The sequence below is a fragment of the Oncorhynchus mykiss genome, chromosome 27, assembly GCF_013265735.2.
Source record: "Oncorhynchus mykiss isolate Arlee chromosome 27, USDA_OmykA_1.1, whole genome shotgun sequence".
Taxonomy (NCBI): Eukaryota; Metazoa; Chordata; class Actinopteri; order Salmoniformes; family Salmonidae; genus Oncorhynchus; species Oncorhynchus mykiss.
This window is the reverse complement of record NC_048591.1, coordinates 20,854,629-20,877,827: the sequence shown is the minus strand read 5'-3', so window position 1 is coordinate 20,877,827 and position 23,199 is coordinate 20,854,629. Positions and strand designations below refer to the sequence as shown.

At 43.2% G+C, this 23,199-nt stretch overlaps 2 protein-coding genes across 3 annotated transcripts in view; one reads left to right on the top strand and one right to left on the bottom strand.

Annotated features, from left to right (window-relative positions):
• The first annotated feature begins 599 nt into the window (after positions 1–599).
• proca1 (protein interacting with cyclin A1) lies at positions 600–5,068 on the top strand. Its single transcript, XM_021587963.2, has 4 exons — positions 600–1,706; positions 1,858–1,990; positions 2,250–2,384; positions 2,602–5,068. The coding sequence occupies exons 1-4, from the start codon at positions 1,142–1,144 to the stop codon at positions 4,481–4,483; spliced, it is 2,715 nt and encodes a 904-aa protein (XP_021443638.2). The 5' UTR covers positions 600–1,141; the 3' UTR covers positions 4,484–5,068.
• A 2,472-nt stretch (positions 5,069–7,540) lies between these two features.
• The window catches only part of LOC110507751 (transcription elongation factor SPT6), a 30,592-nt gene continuing 14,933 nt past the window's right edge, over positions 7,541–23,199 (bottom strand). For both annotated transcript variants that reach the window (XM_021587961.2, XM_021587962.2), the window contains exons 23-37: positions 14,917–15,084; positions 14,019–14,146; positions 13,640–13,847; positions 13,320–13,467; positions 12,978–13,120; positions 12,646–12,786; positions 12,059–12,254; positions 11,511–11,749; positions 11,213–11,326; positions 10,886–11,010; positions 10,268–10,380; positions 10,083–10,160; positions 9,408–9,586; positions 9,060–9,274; positions 7,541–8,829 (exon numbers count right to left, since the gene is read on the bottom strand). In XM_021587961.2, coding sequence (XP_021443636.2) covers positions 8,643–8,829; positions 9,060–9,274; positions 9,408–9,586; positions 10,083–10,160; positions 10,268–10,380; positions 10,886–11,010; positions 11,213–11,326; positions 11,511–11,749; positions 12,059–12,254; positions 12,646–12,786; positions 12,978–13,120; positions 13,320–13,467; positions 13,640–13,847; positions 14,019–14,146; positions 14,917–15,084 — 2,382 coding nt within the window. In that variant the 3' untranslated portion in view covers positions 7,541–8,642. The remainder of the gene's footprint in view (positions 8,830–9,059; positions 9,275–9,407; positions 9,587–10,082; positions 10,161–10,267; positions 10,381–10,885; positions 11,011–11,212; positions 11,327–11,510; positions 11,750–12,058; positions 12,255–12,645; positions 12,787–12,977; positions 13,121–13,319; positions 13,468–13,639; positions 13,848–14,018; positions 14,147–14,916; positions 15,085–23,199) is intronic.

Below are 23,199 nucleotides of genomic sequence, written 5' to 3'. Positions count from 1 at the left end.
CTGGACTAGTGACTGCACATGCAGACCTAGCCAATTGGGTGAAATATTTAATAGTCCATAAAACCTAAAAATGTTGCCAAAGCAGTATATGGATGGCAATATTTAAAATGCATAGCCCGTTTTTGTCAAATGAGTTCCATGATATTGCTAGCTACTTTAACAGATGAATTACCTGCCCGTGCCCCCATGCAGTGCCAGTCCAAGTAAATTACCCCATTTGACACCAGGGCAGCATTTACGCTTGGCTTGGGTACAGTAGTGCACCCTCTGACATGACCTCAACCTCAACTCCCCATCCTCCATCGGTAGTAGGTTTCAACCTCTGAAATAACATTAATTAAACCCAGTTTGCTCAGACATGCTGCTGAGAGAGCGCGGATTGCGTGCGAGCTTTGCAAACCTTTCCATTCTAGACAAAGAAAGACGTTTGTTCCAACATTCTAATTTAGGTCACCACCAATGCCTTTTGTGGAATCTAAAAGATGTCCAATCTATTGGGTTGGAAGAATCACGCCATCCTTGTTACCATGGGAAGCGCGAGAAGAACCTCCTCCTTGCTTGCAGCGTCACCAAAGCTAAATCTCGATTTTTGGTGAAAAGGGGGACGGGGAGGTAACTTGCGGTCAACCCACGGCAGAGTAGCCTAGGCTGCCAGCAGTTGTACACGCCATCCTATTAACCATATCGGGTCTGCTGTCTTTGATTATTCGCCTATAAATAAATAGAATGCGTGTAAAAGACAAAAACGCACACAAACGTGCCTTGTTGTCAATATACTTTCCTGCAGTTATTGTCTCATTTGGATTTAACAAAATTCAGGCACAGGTAGGCTGATTATTTTCATGTTGAACTGCTAGTAATTGTAGAATAGTCGTGTTTTTATGTTTAAGCAACAGTTTGCGCACATTCTGAAATTAGCCTGGACTTACAATATCAATGGATTCTGTTGAAATAATGGAAAGTGTGTAATCGGCCACTGAAGGGGTTAATTTTATGTGTCAGACCCCTCCCATTATTGTCAGTCATCGTATTAATAATCGCACCACTAGAAGTGTCGCTATAAAGCCGGTTTTGGCGAGAACACCGGAAAGGTAGTGGTGCTGTCTCAGTGCGCGTGGTGCTGAAAGTGCCATCTGAAGTAATGTGGTCGGTCTTTTTTTTCTTTCTGTCTTATCTGGACAGAAACTTTGTCAAGGGAGAATTCCCCAATTATTCCCTAGATGCAGAGAAACAGAGTAAAGATGTGTTTTTCATGCTCAACAGCACATTCTGTGTCAAAATGTCAGGCATTGGGGGAAATTGTCTTTACCAAGTGTCAGACGGAATTGAGGAAGTGCGCTCAGTGCATGACACGTCGGGTGAACTGGTGGACTGCTCAGTAACCATCAACCAGACGCAAGTGAAGTCATTCATGCATGTGTGCAGATTGGGACTGAAGCACCAGATAACCAACCCCGAATATATGGAGTTGAGTTTTGCGGACATGACAGAAGCCAAATACAACTGTCAAGCGTTCCAGAGGACATCAAAGTGCACGACGGTCACCACGGAGAGGATAGCCGCACCAACAGCACAGACACCGAAGGAGACGACGAGAGAGAATTCTGTCCACGAGGATAACAAGCAGAGATCCAAGCGAGGATTCACTTATCCTGGAACCCTGTGGTGTGGAGCTGGCAACATGGCTGATAATTACGACCATTTGGGTAGGTTGTGAACTTGCGTAAAGTTTGATGTTATTCTGTATTTTAGATGTATGATGAACTATTATGACCACATTTAGTCATTCAACTGTTTCCCTGATTTCGGTGCATGTTGGTTTGTTGTTATTGTTTAATATACATTCGCCGTTTGCAGGAGAGTTCGCGGCGACTGACAGTTGTTGCCGCGTTCATGACCACTGCCCCTACGTCATCCATGCGTTTTCTTCAAAATACGGCTACACCAATTTCAAGTGGCATCCTCTTAGTCACTGTGACTGCGATAATGCGTGAGTTGCCTACATTATAGTTGAAACGCCTTTTTTTGTTTAAAAAATAGAATGTTAGGAGCAAAATGCAATGCCTTTGATCCATCCGTTTAAATCATCTATAAAGAATAAATAAATAGACTACTTCATACACTTGAGTAATCATGTTAGACAGTCAGAGGCTCAAACCAATTATATGATGTACTACTACAGTCTGTCAAACCATCCAGACAGGCTACAGTAACCAGGAGTGGCTAATTTTCTCACACTATCTGTGCAGGTTGAAGGAGTGTCTGAGGAAAGTCAATGACACCTCCTCCAGGGTGGTTGGCCAAGCTTTCTTCAATGTCATTGAGGTGCCCTGTTTCCAGTTTATATATGAAGAGCAATGTGTGGAGCGCCACTGGTATGGCGTGTAAGTACAATATTTACTGTAATAATGCACGTTGTGGCAGGTGCAGCGAAATGCTTATGTTACTAGCATCGACAGTGAACTAGAATGTCTTGCAAATACAATACAAATAATTTTAAAAAATCAAACAATAATTAACAATCCAAGCATTTTTAGTGGCTTTATAATACACTACAGGGAGCACATTTTAAACCTCTCTCCATCTCTCTTAACCACACAGGTGTAAAAAATATGACAAGCTCCCGGTTGCAGTGCCTAGAGAGTCCATCCCATATGATTTCGGAGGTATTGACGTTATTGACGTGCTGACCGTCGCTCCTCAGAAAGAGACAAAGGAAACAGGCACAGAGCAGGACAATCCTGAAGGCACAACACAGTCCACTGTTTCTGGCTCCCAGACCACTGGCCCTGAGGAACCCTCCCTCAGGAACATGGTCACAGTCGCTGAGGACTTCATCAAATTTCTGGCCACCGTCTCCACCTCTCAGGGTTCGGCTACAGACAACACCAAAGGAGAGACACAGACCTCAGAGAAGAAGAAGAAGAAGAACACTGCAGGGAAAAATAAGAAAAATAACAAGAAAAGGAAAGGGAAAGGAAAAGGGAGAAAGAGGAAGCAGAAAATCGACTCAGTCTCAAAAGGAGCAGAGGAGTCCTACCAAGTTAGTCCTACCAAAGCAGAGGAAGTTGTCAATAAGAGTAACTTTGTAAATGAGCCTGAGAATGATGACCAGGTGAACAGAAATGTCAACCGTTTCAGTGATGGTGAAAAAGATTGTGGAGGGAAAGAGGAGCTTTCTAATGATGTCATGAGAGATGAACCACATGTAGATGAAGAAAGTGCTGCAGATGCCTCTGACACCTCAGCCACTGCTGTCAAGATGGAGCAGACAATGCTGGAAACTCCGGCTCTGAAGGATCACACAGAAACAGCGTCTCTTTCTGCAACCACCAGCACACCCATTGTGACCACACAGAAAACCAAAAGGCAGAGGTCAAGAAAGGGGGAAGGGAGGAAAAAACAGAGCAACATAACGCCAACTGTCACCCCTAAAGGAGTTGCACGCCATACCGCCATTAAACAGGACCTCCCAACAACCACAACAGAGAGCTCTGGCACCCCGACCATCCCTACCAGCACTGCCATAATCTCTGCAGATCAGCCTGCGCAACTAAAGTTAGAGAACCACAGTGAAAAGCGACATGTTACGGTTACTGCCGGCACCCCCATTGTGACTTTTATCAAAAGCAAAAGGCACAGGTCAAAGGAGAGAGAGAAAACAAATAAATGGAGGAAAATCCCTCCCACTCTTCCCATGGTGGGGGATACTTTCCGAAACCCCACTGAAAAGGATCTTGAAGTGATCACTACTGAGAGCACAAGTGCTCCAGCCATCACCACCATCACTACTGTTCGCGTTGCAGGGCAGCCAGTGTCACACAGACCCGAAAGTCACAATGAGAAAGGATCCAATACGACTGTAGGCTCAACTTTGAGTGAGACCAAAAGGCACAGGCTGAAAGAGAGAGAGGGAAGAAAGATGAGGAGAAAAGTCATATCAACTCTCTTGGCTGAGGGCACATCTCTTCAGAATCCCACTGAAGATGCCCTTCATACAGTCACTACTGACAGCACTGTTGTACTGAACATCCCCACAATCACCACTGTAGTCGCTGCAGAGCAGGCTGAGATGCTAACGCCACAGAGCATAGAGAGTCATAGTGAAAAGGGACTTCTCACCAGAACAGCCAGCGATCCCGTTATGACTGGGAGAAGACAAGGATCAAAAGAGAGGGAGGGTAGAAAGAAAAGTAAAAAAGTGACCATACCCACTGTTGTCAAGGATGAGGTTCCTATCCATAATGACAATGAAACTAAACTTGAAGAAATAATAACAGGTACAAGTCTGACACCCTCAGCGTCAGAAATCTCATTCAAAGTTGACGAAGTAGGAGAGTTCAATCTACAGGGTTCTGAGAACTACAGAGAACAGGCCCTCAGAGAACAGACCAGCACACACACTATAAGTCCAATAAAATCCACTGTCCCGAAAACGGAAGAGAGAATAGGTAGAAAGAAAAGGAGAAAACCACCACAATGAGACTCATACTAACAATGTTGCTAGTATAGAATGAAAGAGTGAAATGATGTCCTAGATGACTAGTCTGGCTCTTGACTATCAGGAAAACCTGCTATGCAGACTCAGACGTATGTGTAGTATGTGTTAGTCGTCATCTTGTGTATGTTTTGTAAAATCAACATTTGTGCCACTATTCAACAGGAATTGAAACTAGTGAATGAAGAATCAGGTAATGTTTTGTATTATAGTATGTGCATTTAAACACAAATGATTAATAAAATATTGGAAAGAAGCATATATTGAGTGCAATGAATTCTAAAAGTGATGATTTCATTAATAACACATTCATTTTTTTGTGCATGTAGGCATGTACTGTACTCCCAAGACACAGCAGGGAATATTTCATACGGAAGAAATGAGGGAATTCTAAGTTCAGGGAGTTCTCCATTTCATCTGCTTACTCGTAAATGGCTTACTTTTACTTTTCTGCAAACAATTCTTGCAATATTGTATACACAGACAGGCTCCAAGCTAAGAAAGCTGAGCCTTCTTCCAGGTTTAAATAATATTTCCTTTGTTCTGTGTGGGACTTTGGACCTCTAGTCTTTTCCAATGCGATATAAGGCATTGTGATGAAAAGGGTCACATTCCTAAAAAAGAATTACGCGCTCACTATGAACTCTATTCTCCTATGAACTATGAACTCTATTCTCTCCCCTAAATGAGGGCTGTAAGACCCTGAAACACTGAGGCTCAAATCCCTATGCTGATTCTTACACACTACAATTTTTTAAATTAACCTTTATTTAACTAGGCAAGTCAGTTATGAACAAATTCTTATTTACAATGACGGTCTACCCTGGCTAAACCCAGACAACGCTGGGCCAATTGTGCACCGCCCTATGGGACTCCCAATCACGGCCGGATGTGATGCAGCCTGGAATCTAACCAGGGACTGTAGTGACGCCTCTAGCACTGAGATCAGTGCCTTAGACCGCTGCGCCACACGGGAGCCCAAATGAAGTTTCACAGAATGAGATTGACATGCAATACTGTTGCTTACTGTACAGACACACATGTATAGAATAAGTTATGTAATTATGTCCAGCAGTTCATGGAAGGTGCACATGATTTTTTGGTATTTCTCACTTAAAGGATATTAACATAAACAGCTCTAGGCCTGCTTCTGTTTTTTGTTTCTTGTCTGCTGTTTCTTGATATTTATTTAACTAATTTACAATAAATTGACAGGATATGTTACAGACTGAAAACATCAGCTAGGATAATAAAATCAGCAAAAAAAGAGACGTCCCCTTTTCAGGAACCTGTCAAAGAAAATTGGTAAAAATCCAAACAACTTTACAGATCTTCATTGTAAAGGGTTTAAACACTGTTTCCCATGCTTGTTTAATGAACCATAAACAATTAATGAACATGCACCTGTGGAACAGTCGTTAAGACACTAACAGCTTACAGACGGTAGGCAATTAAGGTCACAGTTATGAAAATTTAGGACACTAAAGAGGCCTTTCTACTGACTCTGAAAAACACCAAAAGAAAGATGCCCAGGGTCCCTGCTCATCTGTGCCGAATGTGCCTTAGGCATGCTGCAAGGAGGCATGAGGACTGCAGATGTGGCCAGGGCAATAAATTGCCATGTCCGTACTGTGAGATGCCTAAGACAGCACTTCAGGGAGACAGGACGGACAGCTAATCGTCCTTGTAGTGGCAGACCATGTATAACAACACCTGAACATCATACCTGCGGGACAGGTACAGGATGGCAACAACAACTGCCCGAGTTACACCAGGAACGCACAATCCCTCCATCAGTGTTCAGACTGTCCGCAATAGGCTGAGAGAGGCTGGACTGAGGGCTTGTAGGCCTGTTGTAAGGCGGGTCCTCACCAGACATCACCGGCAACAACATCGCCTATGGGCACAAACCCACCGTCGCTGGACTAGACAGGACTGGCAAAAAAGTGTTCTTCACTGATGAGTCGCGGTTTTGTCTCACCAGGGTGATGGTTGGATTCTCATTTATTGTCGAAGGAACGAGGCCTGTACTCTGGAGTGGGATCGATTTGGAGGTGGAGGGTCCGTCATGGTATAGGGAGGTGTGTCACAGCATCATCGGACTGAGCTTGTTGTCATTGCAGGCAATCGCAACGCTGTGCGTTACAGGGAAGACATCCTCCTCCCTCATGTGGTACCCTTCCTGCAGGCTCATCCTGACATGACCCTCCAGCATGGCAATGCCACCAGCCATACCGCTCGTTCTGTGCGCGATTTCCTGCAAGACAGGAATGTCAGTGTTCTGCCATGGCCAGCTAAGAGCCCGGATCTCAATCCTATTGAGTACGTCTGCGACCTGTTGGATCAGAGGGTGAGGGCTAGGGCCATTCCCCCAGAAATATCCGGGGATTTGCAGGTGCCTTGGTGGAAGAGTGGGGTAACATCTCACAGCAAGAACTGGCAAATCTGGTGCAGTCCACGAGGAGGAGATGCACTGCAGTACTTAATGCAGTTGGTGGCCACACGAGATACTGACTTACTTTTGATTTTGACCCCCCCCCCCCCCTTTGTTCAGGGACACATTATTCAATTTCTGTTAGTCACATGTCTGTGGAACTTGTTCAGTTTATGTCTCAGTTGTTGAATATTATGTTCATACAAATATTTACACATGTTAAGTTTGCTGAAGATAAACGCAGTTGAGAGTAAGAGGACGTTTATTTTTTTGCTGAGTTTAGTAAAACAGTTGGACACTTCAGTAAGCAGTGACTGGTATTCAAAGCTTAAGCTACTGATGGTGTTCCAGACTGGGACTAGACCCAAGCATTCAGACCAGCTCAGTTTGGGGGGGGGAACAGAGTGTTTAAGCAGTACTGGCAAGTAGTAGGCTAGTTTGATCTGAGACAAAGTATAATAATTTCTCACCTCATACCACAGTATATTACATCAGCTGCATTGTCAGTGTTTTTCAATGGTCTTTTGAACGGAATCATATTGTATTTTGTATGGTCTGACTACTTGAGAGGAACAATTGTTCGCAGTTGGCAAAGAAACAAGAGAGTCTTCAGTATTTGACATCTTTATGAAGGAAAGGCATTCAACAATGCTAACATGCAGCTTTAATTAGTACTGCAGGCTGGCACTGATAGATCTCTTTGTTATGGACTAATTTTGTTTGTGGATTACATGAGAACATGATGAATACTAAAAATAACTGACACTGTTCTTACATGAGTTGAATTCAATTACAGGAAGTGAATTTTATAGTTTTAAAATACATTCATATGGGTTAAATACATTGACAGAGGATAACATTTAAGTGTACTGTATATTACGGGACAGCAGCTGTAATGTGAATATGCTGATGTAGCACAGTATGCACAGACCACAACATGTTTCAGTTGGCAATGCATTTAAAAATACAAAGTAAAAAAAATAATACAGTTAGTAAAAGTGCTTGAGGTCCTATACCTATTCTGTTCAACACTTCCAAGTAATACTGTCAATGTTCTTCATTATGTTACACTCAGAGTAGACATGAAGCCTGTATAGCTAATGTAGGCTAAAACCTATACCTAGTCAGCTCTCAGGCAATACACCAAGCAGCAACTGGATATGAATCCAGAAACTTACAAGTCATTCAAATGGCCTAAGACTCATGTGACAAAGATAAAATGGTATAGATATAATATACATGGTACTACAAATGGCCTTTTCAAACCCCTACTGAGAGATAGTTAATATTTATATAGCATATGTACAGTAACCTCGGGTGTGATTCAGAAAGAAATAGTTTTCATTGGTTTTTGTTGCATCACATGCATTTGAAGTTAATACGCTTAAAACCTGGCTTAAACAAGGCATGCAGTTCTCATTGTTTCCAATACATTCCACTAAAATTGCAAGCGAGAAACAGTGCTACCAAAGAAGTGATAGTCAACGTTTCCAACCATCTTCTTTAGGTGAATTTGAAACAAACCACTGTTATCAAATACATTATCCACGTGCAATTCAGTCATCCATGTTGGTCACCATCATCTTATCCTTCAATGTGAACAACTGAAGCAGTGAAGTGTATGCAGTAATATATAATGAGTCCAGTTCATCTACAGTACAGTAGGGGTGAGTAACAGTGGGATCGGGAGAAGGAAAGTCTCCTCTGGACCTAGCGATCCATCTCATCCAGCAGCGGTGTGGCGTCTCCAGCGAGGGACATGGGCGTGCTCTCGATCATGGGGCTGGGAGAAGGTCGTGGGGTCATTCTGGGCCTCGTCTTCTTGCGCTCTGCCTCTTTCTCCTGGAGCCACTGCTCGGCCATCTTTCCCCAGTCCACTGCTGTGTGGGAAGTTGCCCTGAGGGTTGGGAGCAGGGAGAAAAGATAACTCACTATTTACTTACTCACTCACAATGTAGCAGTTGTATGCTTCCTGAACAATTAGAGGTAAGTTATCTGCCGTTGGAAACTTCTGTAAGTACGCAGCTACATACATGGACCATAATCTCTCCATTTGAATGACCCAAATTGAAATGGTTTCTCTATTGGATAATTCTGTCTAAGAGCTAGTTTTGAGAGGTGACTTACTTTGGTGTTGGTGTCCTGTGGTGGCGGGAGGAGGATGTTGATGATGGTGTGGAGGAGGAAGGGCGGTGTCCATGTCCGTGTGAGGACTGGGGAGTGCTGCTGGGGTACTGGGGCGTGGTGATAGTCTGCTGCTGGCTGGGGGTGGGGGTGGTGTATGAATAGCTGGGCGTCAGAAGGGGAGTAGCAATCGGCTGCTGAGCTGGTGTGGCAAACACCTGGGACAAAAAAAATAAAGTTGAAGGGCTCATGTTGAACAGAAATATGAAAAACGGATAGAGATGAAAGTGCAACGTTTTTGTGATTGTGACATTCAGATATACAGAAAGTGTCTGTGTATTCCAAACGTACATGATAGGCGCTGCTGCTCCCCCCTCCGCCGCTGCTGCCACCAGTATAGCCGTACTGGCTGGATGCCCATCCGGCTGGTGTGGTGTTGGGGTTCTGGCCCTGGCCCGTTACTGCGGCAATGGCACTGAACATCTGAGAGGTCATGTTCTGAGGGAGGGCGTTCACTGCACGAGTCAGATCTGAGTGACAGACGCACAGGGCATACATAATACATACAACTTTATACATTAGGAGAAGATTAAACAGAGAAACTGTTTCTTAAAAGTCCTTAAAATGCTGACGATTTCAACCTTAGGATGCATGAAATGTTAAAAACCAATTGAGGTAACATACAGTATATCATAGCCATAGAAATCCTGGGGAGTGAGTATACGTACACAATAACTGACATAGGGCCGGAACAATACCAGTATCACGATACTCGTTAGTATCGTGGCAAGGAAACAAAGCACAAAGCAGATTTGACTTCTTTAGGAAAACAGCCCTAATGCTGGAAACAAACATAATTATGTTGTCATCCAGAGTCACATGTATTTATTTTTACCAAGCTATAGCACACAATATTCTACATACAGCAGGTTTTTAAATAACCAAAGAGTTTTGTCTGCTTCGTGTTTTCCTTTTTGTCATGGAAAAAATATGGCGATACTGGTATTGTCCCGGCCCTAAACTGACCTGCAATGTTAATATTGGCTGGCGTGGCATTGACAGAGGCTGGGGTTCGTGTTCTACTGCTGCTGCTGGGAGTAATCCCTGTAGGAGAAATACCAAATATCAGATAACAGAAGTGAATCTGTCATTAGAGCACGATTAACCTGGACTGTAGGTTTCATTGTGTGGCATTCTGTGTATGCTCTGACCTGCCACTGGCTCCTGGAAATGGTCTTTGAACCAGCGGAAGAGTCCATTGACTGTGGGAAAAATCTGGCCTCTGTATCTGAACCCCTCAGGCGTGACAGTCACAAACTCAACCCTGCATGCCAGAGAAAAGTCATGCCATTCTGATTATGACAATATAACAATGACAGTACATTGTGACACTACAACACCACAGTATAGTACTTTATGAACACCACAGTATAGTACTTCACTGAACAGTGATAATTACTGTGGATACATGTGACAAACCCTCCTGAGCGAGAAGTAAATAAGGGTTAATGTTTATGTCCTTTCATGTCTCTAAACAAGCACCAATAATCACTCTTTCTCTTGGCAGGCAACAGCGGCAGAGACAAACAGGCGCTTTATGCTTCCCCTACTGTACTGACACACATTCTGTGTTTGGGTTTTGGGGGTGAGGCAGTTCCATTTCCAACACGAGAGCTTTTTTCTTTAGGGTGTCAATTACACATGAAAGAAAATGAAGCCAAGTGCATCTCCAGCATTTCTATATCTATGCAACTTCATACATTGTATGAATGGGTGTTTTTTTGAATGACAAAGGCAGCGGCTAGTGTGGTTGGCAGTCCTGAGGTAACCTTGGTTTTCCGCGGGGCTGGTAACCGAGCAGAAACTTCCCTGGCAGCTCTCTACAGGCAGACACATAGTAGGGGATGAATGTAGGCTTTTCCTTCTTGCTTTTCACTAAGACCTCCTCCATTTTCTGCAATTCAAAAAACAGGGATGGCAGCTGATGATCAATCGAAGAGAATTGAAAAGGTTTCTATCCCATCTGTCTCTTTGAAACTCTTATTCTCTCTCTCTCAAACACACACACACACTGGCAGATAGGCTGATACACACATAAATACACATTCATACACAATGATACTGTGAATTGAAAGAAAGTATATCCTTGTTCCTACCTTTCGGTCTCCACCATTGCATTCTTGAAAATACTTGTGACCAAGTAGATCGCGAGCAAACGCAGCCATTGGTTGAACGTATCTGGCTGTGATTTCATCCAGATCTTCAAATTCCTGAGAAAAAGGTCAAACAAACTAGTGAAACACATTGCTTTCATGCCAAATGGCGCCCTATTCCCTAAATAGTGCACTACTTCTGTAGATTATATAGGGAAAGGGTGCCATTTTGGACGCACATAATTAAATTCATACAGCCATATACTGCTTCATAATGAAGAAGCCTGTGAATGGAGCTGACCTCAGTGTTGATCCACAGGGTATGTCCCAGGCTGAAGGCATTCTCCTTGCCCTCCTCTCGTACGTCAATGTGCTGGTAGATGCCATCAGCAACCTTCCAAGTAACAGTCAGGTGGTTCTCTCCCTTACTGCTGGGCCTGATGATCACATCTCCCTGGTCCATGGACTCCATCATCTTCTCTGCCTGCTTGAAGTTGATGTTATGGAACGATGGGTGGGCTATCACCCTCTTGATGTAGGCTACAGGGAGTGGAAAGATGTATTTTAGCGTTTGGTATTATATTATTAGGCCTGGTTTCCCAGCCACAGATGTAGCCTAGTCCTCGACTAAAAAACACTTTAAATTTAACATTTTCAATGCCCAGGCTTCTTATTCCAGGACTAGGCTTAATCTGTGTCCCGGAAACTAGCCCAAAATCTACTCTTACTACCATTACCAAAATCAACCAATAATAAAAGATGAAACAAGAATGTAATTTTATCCATTTATCAATTCCAGCTATGTTCTCCATCTAGAGTTGTACAGTAAGATCTCAGACAGGTTCACACTTGTTCTCTGCTGTTTCTTCTTGGCCTCCTCCTCCTGCTTCACATCCTCTGTCTCAGTGTCAAAGTCGTAGTAGGTGTCCTTGGGAAGCTTCCACTCATTGTTTTTATCCGACAGGTCTGACGTCCGACAGGTCAGATCCACACTGAGCTTCTCAATGTCAATCTTCATGATCCTGCAGTGCACTGTCATGCCCACCTACAGCAGGTTCAAGTTAAAGTGTTATGACTTTTATAAAGTGCTATATGACTTATAAAGTGTTGTTACTTTTATAAAGTGTTATATGACTTATAAAGTGTTGTTACTTTTATAAAGTGCTATATGACTTATAAAGTGTTGTTACTTTTATAAAGTGTTATATGACTTATAAAGTGTTGTTACTTTTATAAAGTGCTATATGACTTATAAAGTGTTGTTACTTTTATAAAGTGTTATATGACTTATAAAGTGTTATATGACTTATAAAGTGTTATATGACTTATAAAGTGTTATATGACTTATAAAGTGTTGTTACTTTTATAAAGTGTTAATAATTGACTGGTAGTTATACTGAAATCGAGAGATATTTTGGGGGAAACTACAGTGATACCTTAACCCTTTCTTCAGGGTGCTTGACCACTTTGTCACTGAGGAACTTGGTAGGGATAAAACCGGTGACTCCGTTGTCCATGCGACAGCGGACCCCAATAGCTTGGCCAGGGCAGGAGCCACTGTCAAAATGATTCCACACCTGCCAAAGAAAACAGAGGCTATGTCAGACTTTGCTGATCAAAAAGACAGCTGTGGTCAATAAAACTATAGCAACAAATAACAATAATCTAGGAACTTAAAACCCGATAGCCCACCACTCTTCAGATGGGCTGTCACTCACAGTGTGCAAGTATAGATTGCAGCAGAATATGGAGCATATCAGATTCTCACCTCGCTGAGCTCAGGGAAGTTATCCTGCTGACAGAAAGGACACTGCCACAGACCTGTCTCATCATTCCTTATGGCCTGGTCATAACTCTCCCCCTGGGGGCGCCGATGAGCAATGCCTGTCACCACACTGGTGATCAGTTTACCTAGAGAGCCACGAAGACAGACAGACCGAGACCATGAAAACAGTGTTGAGATACCAATTAGGGAGTTATACATATTTTCTACTATGTCCACATTGGGGCTGTGACTCCCTGCACCAAAAAAGGTTGGTAGTGTGCGTGTTAACCCATAATTTTGAAAGAGATATTAATAAGGCCCTGGTTGAGAAGAAACATTACGTACCGATGTAAAAGGTCTCTGGTGTCTCCTTGGTGAGCAGGTTGAAGATCTCCTCTGTGTTAGGTCCTCTGTAGGTGGACCTCAGGTCTTTGTACCTGCAGCTCAGCTCAGCACGGATGTCATACAGGGTGATGCCCTTGTTACCATAGCCCTGTGGACACAGAGAGTCTCAAACAGTGAGCACTACAATGTCCTCAGATCAGGAAGAGGATCCAAGCTCTTCATAACCACCCAGAGTAGGACAACGGATGTGTTCCAAATGGCACCCTATTCCCTATATAGTGCACTACTTCTGGGATGCAGCCTACATCTCCCACACTGACCTGTCTTTCCAGCTCCTCAGCAAAGGCATCCAAGTCTAGGTCTTTGAGCCGCTCCGGGTTTTCCAGGATCTCCTCCAGTGCTCCGGCTGGGTTGGCGTCCTCCGCTGACTCATCGTACTCCAGGGCATCCACGGCCATCTTCCTTGCCCACTCGTAGGTCTCTGGGTGCACCCGCGACCCGTCCAGAACCTCAATATAGGAGTCAGTACTGCAGGTAGGGAAAGACACTATGTAGTGAATTGGCTGTGTGATGATATCAATAAAAGTAGTAGTGAATGTTACTATTATGAGTTAAATTTCAAAACAAAATATGTTTTTTAGTCTCAGGAATTTTCTGCAGTATTGCATGAATGACCATGCCCAATGGTCTGAGACCGACCTGTCTCCAAGTGAAGCTGTGTCAATCTTGATGAAACCAGCACAGTTGATGAAGACCTTGGGGCCCATGTGACACATGGTGACCAGCTGAGTGCGGTTTTCCAGACGAGTGTTATTTTGCTTCAGGATCTGGAAACAGAGATGGATAAGTGTACATGTAAAAGTATCTATTCAGATGTCAATACAGTAGAGCAGTGGTTCCCAAACTGTGGGTTGCACAGGGTCCGGCTTTAAACTTACTCTTGAAAGTTGTAATAGTAGAATGCCAAAGGTGCAATTTCGAGTAGTGCATCATCAGAATTCTCTTGTCATGTCAGTCATTGCATACCTTCGAGAGCTATTTATAACTTGTCAGAAATGTCCAGATCAACTTGCCCATGTCAGATAAAGTTTTCTAACTAGGTTTTTTTGCCTATAGATTTTGTGGTAATATTAGAGTCATTCAAATATCACATGAATACTCATTAGACATGTATAGAATTGCGAGAAAATTTGCTTTAAAACCGCAAAATCTTCTCTGGACCACATGACAAAATGTGTAGAATTGCAGAAAATGTACTTTAAACCTGCAAAATGTTCTCTCCACCAACAAAAGGGGTGTGAACAGTTTGTGTCATGAACAGTGCTTGCGCCCATAGAAATAGATGTGACGCGAGTGCAAGTGGGGAAGTGGGATTTTCCACAATGCTGGAAGGGGGGCCTGAATGAGGAACCAATGCAGTAGAGTACTGAGAAACTATAATAATAAAAACAAATAGGTACATACTGCTACTGTATATTAATCAATTCTATCTGGTAACACTTGGTATATTGTTGCTTTTATATCTGTGTAGTAACACTGTAATTACATTGCATTAACATGTTGGCAATCTAGATGCCTTATGTGATCTATATCTTACCCTGAGCAGGTGGGATCCCTTCCTGGGCCCCAGGCCACAGACGTACTGCACCAGGCTCTGGGTGTAGGGGTGGGCCATGGCCCGGTTCACATCCACACCCACTTCATTCACCCGGTTGATGAACTCACAGTACAGAGCATTCAGCAGGTCCTCCTTCACTACATGCTCCTGTGTGGGAAGAAAACAGAGAACAGTTAGACTCACTCTTTACAGACACATTGATTCACAGACTTTGATTCAAACCAGACTATGATTATCATGTACAGTCAACTAGACTTGCTACTGCATTAGGGTGATTCCACTCCAGAATGGCCCAAAAATATTTATGTTATTACAGATTTTTTGTGAGAATTCCCAGAACACTTAATTGGGAGGAAGGATGTTTAACATGCTTTTTACATTTGTATCACAACATTGTTTTAGAACCATTTTAGGCCTTTTTAAAACCTATACCTGCCTCCTGTAAGACCCTATGATCCGTGAACCGTACATGTTACAGACAACATCTTGGTGTTTGGAACAATATACTCTTTAAACACATTACATTTTGAGAATGTGCTCTCCATTTTATACATTGACATTATAGGTTATTAACCAATCACAGCTAGGGCTGTTACGGTGACCTGAGTCACGACAGCAGTCAAATTCCACGTGATAATTTAGTCATTGTAACTAGGCCTCTCCAAGCTCTAATGCTGCTGATGGTCATTAGTAGCCTACCAAACCCAGCACTCTGTTGTCCATCTAATGACTCTGGCATCAATGCAAATGTAATCGAAAATGTAATCTATAGGCTATTCAATTGCGTGAGAAAACAGAGTTTTGATGGCTTCTATTAAAAAGAGGTTCCCATCAGCTTTCTATAGGCTAGGCTTACTATACTACTAACCTAATATTAAGAAAATTGCTTTGTTTTACAACAGGTGTATAGCCTACCTGGCTGGAATGAAAATGAACCATGACAAACGCGTCCTCCATTTGCTATTTAAGTGCATAGATTACAATATTCCCCCCCCCCTGTCTCTGTTCTGATACAGGTGCATGACAATGGTCCATTCTAAATCAAAACTAATTTCACACATTCAGTATATTAATTAGCATACGTAAAGACAATATTAAATTATGAATAGTCTGATGGGTGATATTATCACTTGTGATTTATATATCATTTTAACATTTTATTTCACCTTTATTTAACCAGGTAGGCTAGTTGAGAACAAGTTCTCATTTACAACTGCGACCTGGCCAAGATAAAGCAAAGCAGTGTGACACAAACAACAACAGAGTTACACATGTAATAAACAAACATACAGTCAATAACACAATAGGAAACTAAAGTCTATATACAGTGTGTGCAAATGAGGTAAGATAAGGGAGGTAAGGCAATAAATAGGCCATAGTGGCGAAATAATTACAATTTAGCAATTAAACACTGGAGTGAGAGATGTGCAGATGATGATGTGCAAATAGAGATACTGGGGTGCAAAAGAGCAAAAAAAAGTTAGGAGATGGATGGGCTATTTACAGATGGGCTATGCACAGGTGCAGTGATTTGTGAGCTGCTCTGACAGCTGGTGCTTAAAGTTAGGGAGGGAGATATGAGTCTCCAGCTTCAGTGATTTTTGCAATTAGTTCCAGTCATTGGCAGCAAAGAACTGTAAGGAAAGGCGGCCAAAGGAGGAATTGGCATTGGTGGTGACCAGTGAAATATACCTGCTGGAGCGCGTGCTACGGGTGGGTGCTGCTATGGTGACCAGTGAGCTGAGATAAGGTGGGGCTTTACCTAGCAAAAATGACCTGGAGCCAGTGGGTTTGGCGACAAATATGAAGCGAGGGCCAGCCAACGAGAGCATTCAGGTTGAAGTGGTGAGTAGTATATGGGGCTTTGGTGACAAAATGGATGGCACTGTGATAGACTGCATCCAATTTGCTGAGTAGAGTGTTGGAGGCTATTTTGTAAATGACAACGCCGAAGTCAAGGATCGGTAGGACAGTCAGTTTTCCGAGGGTGTGTTTGTTTAGCAGCATGAGTGAAGGATGCTTTGGTGCAAAATAGGAAGCCGATTCTAGATTTAATTTTGGATTGGAGATGCTTAATGTGAGTCTGGAAGGAGAGTTTACAGTCTAACCATCCACCTATTTGTAGATGTCCCCATATTCTAAGTCAGAACCGTCCAGAGTAGTGATGCTGGACGGGCGGGCAGGTGCTGGTAGCGATCGGTTAAAGAGCATGCATTTAGTTTTACTTGCATTTAAGAGCAGTTGGAGGCCACGGAAGGAGAGTACGGCATTGAAGCTTGTCTGGAGGTTAGTTAAAACAGTGTCCAAAGAAGGGCCAGAAGTATACAGAATGGTGTCGTCTGCGTAGAGGTGGACCAGAGAATCACCAGCAGCAAGAGCGACATCATTGATGTATACAGAGAAAAGAGTCGGCACGAGAATTGAACCCTGTGGCACCCCCATAGAGACCGCCAGAGATCCGGACAACAGGCCCTCCGATTTGACACACTGAACTCTGTCTGAGAAGTAGTTGGTGAACCAGGCGAGGCAGTCATTTGAGAAACTAAGGTTATTGAGTTTGCCTATAAGAATGTGGTGATTGACAGAGTTGAAAGCCTTGGCCAGGTCTATGAATACAGCTGCACAGTATTGTCTCTTATCGGTGGAGGTTATGATTTCATTTAGGACATTGAGCGTGGCTGAGGTGCACCCATGACCAGCTCTGAAACCAGATTGCATAGCAGAGAAGGTACGGTGGGACTCGAAATGGTCTGTGATCTGTTTGTTAACTTGGCTTTCGAAGACCTTAGAAAGGCAGGATAGGTCTGTAGCAGTTTGGTTCTAGAGTGTCTCCCCCTTTGAAGAGGGGGATGACCGGGGCAGCTTTCCAATCTTTGGGGATCTCAGATGATACGAAAGAGAGGTTGAACAGGCTAGTAATAGGGATTGCAACAATTTTGTCTGATAATTTTAGAGAGGGTCCAGATTGTCTAGCCCGGCTGATTTGTAGGGGTCCAGATTTTGCAGCTCTTTCAGAACATCAGCTATCTTGATTTGGGTGAAGGAGAAATGGGGGAGGTTTGGGCAAGTTGCTGTGGGGGGTGCAGGGCTGTTGACCAGGGTAGGGGTGGCCAGGTGGAAAGCATGGCCAGCCGTAGAAAAATGCTTATTGAAATTCTCAATTATCGTGGATTTATTTATGTTTCCTAGCCTCAGTGCAGTGGGCGGCTGGGAGGAGGTGCTCTTCTCCATGGACTTTACAGTGTCCCAGACCTTTTTGGAGTTTGTGCTGCAGGATGCAAATTTCTGTTTGAAAAAGCTAGCCTTTGCTTTTCTAACTGCCTGTGTATATTGGTTCCTAACTTCCCTGAAAAGTTGTATATCGCGGGGGCTATTCGATGCTAATGCAGTACGCCACAGGATGTTTTTGTGCTGGTCAAGTGCAGTCAGGTCTGGAGTGAACCACAGGGTATATCTGTTCCTGGTTCTACATTTTTTGAATGGAGCATGCTTATTTAAGATTGTGAAGAAAGCACTTTTAAAGAATAACCAGGCATCTTCAACTGACGGAATGAGGTCAATATACTTCCAGGATACCCAGGCCAGGTCGATTAGAAAGGCCTGCTCGCTGAAGTGTTTTAGGGAGCATTTGACAGTGATGAAGGGTGACCCCTTAGAGGGTTGTTTGACTGCAGACCCATTACGGATGCAAGCAACGAGGCAGTGATCGCTGAGATCCTGGTTGAAGACAGCAGAGGTGTATTTGGAGGGCAGGTTGGTTAGGATGATATCTAGGAGGGTTCCTGTGTTTACGGATTTGGGGTTGTACCTGGTAGGTTCATTGATAATTTGTGTGAGATTGAGGGCATCAAGCTTAGATTGTAGGATGGCCGGGGTGTTAAGCATGTCCCAGTTTAGGTCACCTAACAGCACGAACTCAATCAATTCACATATGGTGTCCAGGGCACAGCTGGGGGCAGAAGGTGGTCTATAGCAAGCAGCAACGGTGAGAGACTTGTTTCTGGAAAGGTGGATTTTTAAAACTAGAAGCTCAAATTGTTTGGGCACAGACCTGGATAGTAAGACAGAATTCTGCAGGCTATCTCTGCAGTAGATTGCAACTCCGCCCCCTTTGGCAGTTCTATCTTGTCGGAAAATGTTATAGTTGGGGATGGAAATTTCAGGTTTTTGGTGGCCTTCCTAAGCCAGGATTCAGACACGGCTAGGTTGGCAGAGTGTGCTAAAGCAGTGAATAAAACAAACTTAGGGAGGAGGCTTCTAATGTTACCATGCATGAAACCAAGGCTTTTACGGTTACAGAAGTCAACAAATGAGAGCGCCTGGGGAATGGGAGTGGAGCTAGGCACTGCAGGGCCTGGATTAACCTCTACATCACCAGAGGAACAGAGGAAAAGTAGGATAAGGGTACGGCTAAAGGCTATAAGAACTGGTCGTCTAGTACGTTTCGGAACAGAGAGTAAAAGGAGCATGTTTCTGGGCGCGGAAGAATAGATTCAAGGCATAATGTACAGACAACGTGGAGGTAAACCTAGGCATTGAGTGATGATGAGAGAGGTATTGTCTCTAGAGACATCAATTAAACCAGGTGAGGTCACCGCATGTGTGGGAGGTGGGACAAGAGGGTTAGCTGAGGCATATTGAGCAGGGCTGGAGGCTCTACGGTGAAATAAGACAATAATCACTGACCAAAACAGCAATGGACAAGGCATATTGACATTAGTTAGAGGCATGCGTAGACGAGTGATCACAGGGTCCAGTGAGGAGCTGGGCGGGCTGGAGACACGGCGATTCAGACAGCTAGCGGGCCGGGGATAGCAGGCTAGCAGAAGGGCCTTAGAGGGACGTTGCGACCGAAGAAGTCTGTTGTAGCCCCCTCATGCAGTTACATCGGCAGACCAGTTGTGATGGATCAGCAGGGGTTGCTTCAGGATAGAGACGTTAGCCAGGATAAGCCAATCGGATAGCAGCTAGCTAGCTGCGATGATCCAGGTGAAGAGGTGAAGAGCTTGCGGTATGAATCCGGAGATAGAGTGCCTTGCGAAAGTATTCGGCCCCCTTGAACTTTGCGACCTTTTGCCACATTTCAGGCTTCAAACATAAAGATATAAAACTGTATTTTTTTGTGAAGAATCAACAACAAGTGGGACACAATCATGAAGTGGAACGACATTTATTGGATATTTCAAACTTTTTTAACAAATCAAAAACTGAAAAATTGGGCGTGCAAAATTATTCAGCCCCTTTACTTTCAGTGCAGCAAACTCTCTCCAGAAGTTCAGTGAGGATCTCTGAATGATCCAATGTTGACCTAAATGACTAATGATGATAAATACAATCCAGCTGTGTGTAATCAAGTCTCCGTATAAATGCACCTGCACTGTGATAGTCTCAGAGGTCTGTCAAAAGCGCAGAGAGCATCATGAAGAACAAGGAACACACCAGGCAGGTCCGAGATACTGTTGTGAAGAAGTTTAAAGCCGGATTTGGATACAAAAAGATTTCCCAAGCTTTAAACATCCCAAGGAGCACTGTGCAAGCGATAATATTGAAATGGAAGGAGTATCAGACCACTGCAAATCTACCAAGACCTGGCCGTCCCTCTAAACTTTCAGCTCATACAAGGAGAAGACTGATCAGAGATGCAGCCAAGAGGCCCATGATCACTCTGGATGAACTGCAGAGATCTACAGCTGAGGTGGGAGACTCTGTCCATAGGACAACAATCAGTCGTATATTGCACAAATCTGGCCTTTATGGAAGAGTGGCAAGAAGAAAGCCATTTCTTAAAGATATCCATAAAAAGTGTTGTTTAAAGTTTGCCAGAAGCCACCTGGGAGACACACCAAACATGTGGAAGAAGGTGCTCTGGTCAGATGAAACCAAAATGGAACTTTTTGGCAACAATGCAAAACGTTATGTTTGGCGTAAAAGCAACACAGCTGAACACACCATCCCCACTGTCAAACATGGTGGTGGCAGCATCATGGTTTGGGCCTGCTTTTCTTCAGCAGGGACAGGGAAGATGGTTAAAATTGATGGGAAGATGGATGGAGCCAAATACAGGACCATTCTGGAAGAAAACCTGATGGAGTCTGCAAAAGACCTGAGACTGGGACGGAGATTTGTCTTCCAACAAGACAATGATGCAAAATCTACAATGGAATGGTTCAAAAATAAACATATCCAGGTGTTAGAATGGCCAAGTCAAAGTCCAGACCTGAATCCAATCGAGAATCTGTGGAAAGAACTGAAAACTGCTGTTCACAAATGCTCTCCATCCAACCTCACTGAGCTCGAGCTGTTTTGCAAGGAGGAATGGGAAAAAATTTCAGTCTCTCGATGTGCAAAACTGATAGAGACATTCCCCAAGCGACTTACAGCTGTAATCGCAGCAAAAGGTGGCGCTACAAAGTATTAGCTTAAGGGGGCTGAATAATTTTGCACCCCAATTTTTCCGTTTTTGATTTGTTAAAAAAGTTTGAAATATCCAATAAATGTCGTTCCACTTCATGATTGTGTCCCACTTGTTGTTGATTCTTCACAAAAACATACAGTTTTATATCTTTATGTTTTTTAGCCTGAAATGTGGCAAAAGGTCGGAAAGTTCAAGGGGGCCGAATACTTTCGCAAGGCACTGTATGGAGAAAAATAAGTCCGATAAGCTCTGGGTTGAAACGCGCTGTGCAGACTGGCAGGAGTTGTCCGGGCTAAAGGTTAGCTGATGATCGCTAGCAGTGGCTAGCTGACTACTAGCTAGTAGCTAGCTTCTGTTGGGGGTTCCGGTTCTAAAGTAAAGAAAATAGCAGATCTATACCACATTGGGTGAGGCGGGTTGAAATATATAAAAAATATATGCAAAGAAAAAATATATAAAAATATATAAAGATATATACACGGGACACGACAAGATGAAGACAAAGACGCCTGACTGCTACGCCACTTGTGAATTATATATTATCACTTGTGAATGATGTATTATCACTTGTGAATGATGGATTATCACTTGTGAATGATGCCCAGCGTGTGCAGTAAAGGCAAGAAACAGCACATGCCTTTTTTCTGTGTGACCTTTTCAAATCATAGTCGCACACCTCATGTAGTCTAGCCCATAAGCCTATATGTTTTGATAAGGTTTGTATCACAATTTAAGTGACCAAATTACTTCTTAAAATTAAGCACATTAATCCGCTTTACAACTGGTGTAGAGCCTTACTGGTATACAAAGTGGGTGCGTGAGTTTCAAGTTTAGGGAAGATAAGTTTCACCATAAATATGCACCTTTATAATAAAGCATTACATCCATAATCTCATTTGAGGTCACTTTTGAGAACAATGTTTTCCCGCTAATTGATTTTGGAATATTTGTGCTTACTGCCGTGTGCGCATTGCTGCACTTATAATGTGAAGAAATAGCCTGATAGTTTAAAAAAGTTAAGATAAACATTCTGATCTGTTGCATCACCCTCATTGCTTTTTTTGTTGCAACAATTTCAATGATTTTACTGAGTTAATGTTCATTTGAAATAAATTCCTTAGGCCTTAATCTATGGATTTCACATGACTGGGAACAGATACCTTGAAAAAAATGGGCCTCAGGATCTTGTTGCGGTGTTTTTGTGTATTGAAATTGCCAATCGATAAAATGGTATTGTGTTTGTTGTCCGTAGCTTATGCCTGCCCATACCATAACCTCACCGCCACCATGGGGCACTCTGTTCACAATGTTGACATCAGAATACCGCTCACCCACACGACGCCGTACACACAGTCTGCGGTTGCCATATGGCATAGCTAGATCAGGGCATAACATACGGACATTTTAGAGTATGCTATTCTGTTCTTCTGAAATAGACAACATTTTCTTTATAACATGTTTCTTAAGACCTGTTTAAAATAAATAATGGATTTATTGTGATTGTGAGGGCTATATTAAATGGATTTATTATACTTAAAAAAAAAAAAATGTAGACGTTTCAAAAGGTCTGCATCAGTGGCTTGTAGGCCACCCCCCCCCCCATCCCCCCCCCCCCCCCCCCCCCCCATATATGCATATATGTTTTGTTCGATAAAGTGCATATTTATATAAAAACATCTCAGTATACATTGGAGCGTTACGTTCACTAGTTCCAAAAACATCCGGTGATATTGCAGAGAGCCACATCATTTTACAGAAATACTCATTAGAAATGTCGATGAAAATACAATTGTTAGACATGGAAATATAGATACACTTCTCCTTAATGCAACCGCTGTGTCAGATTT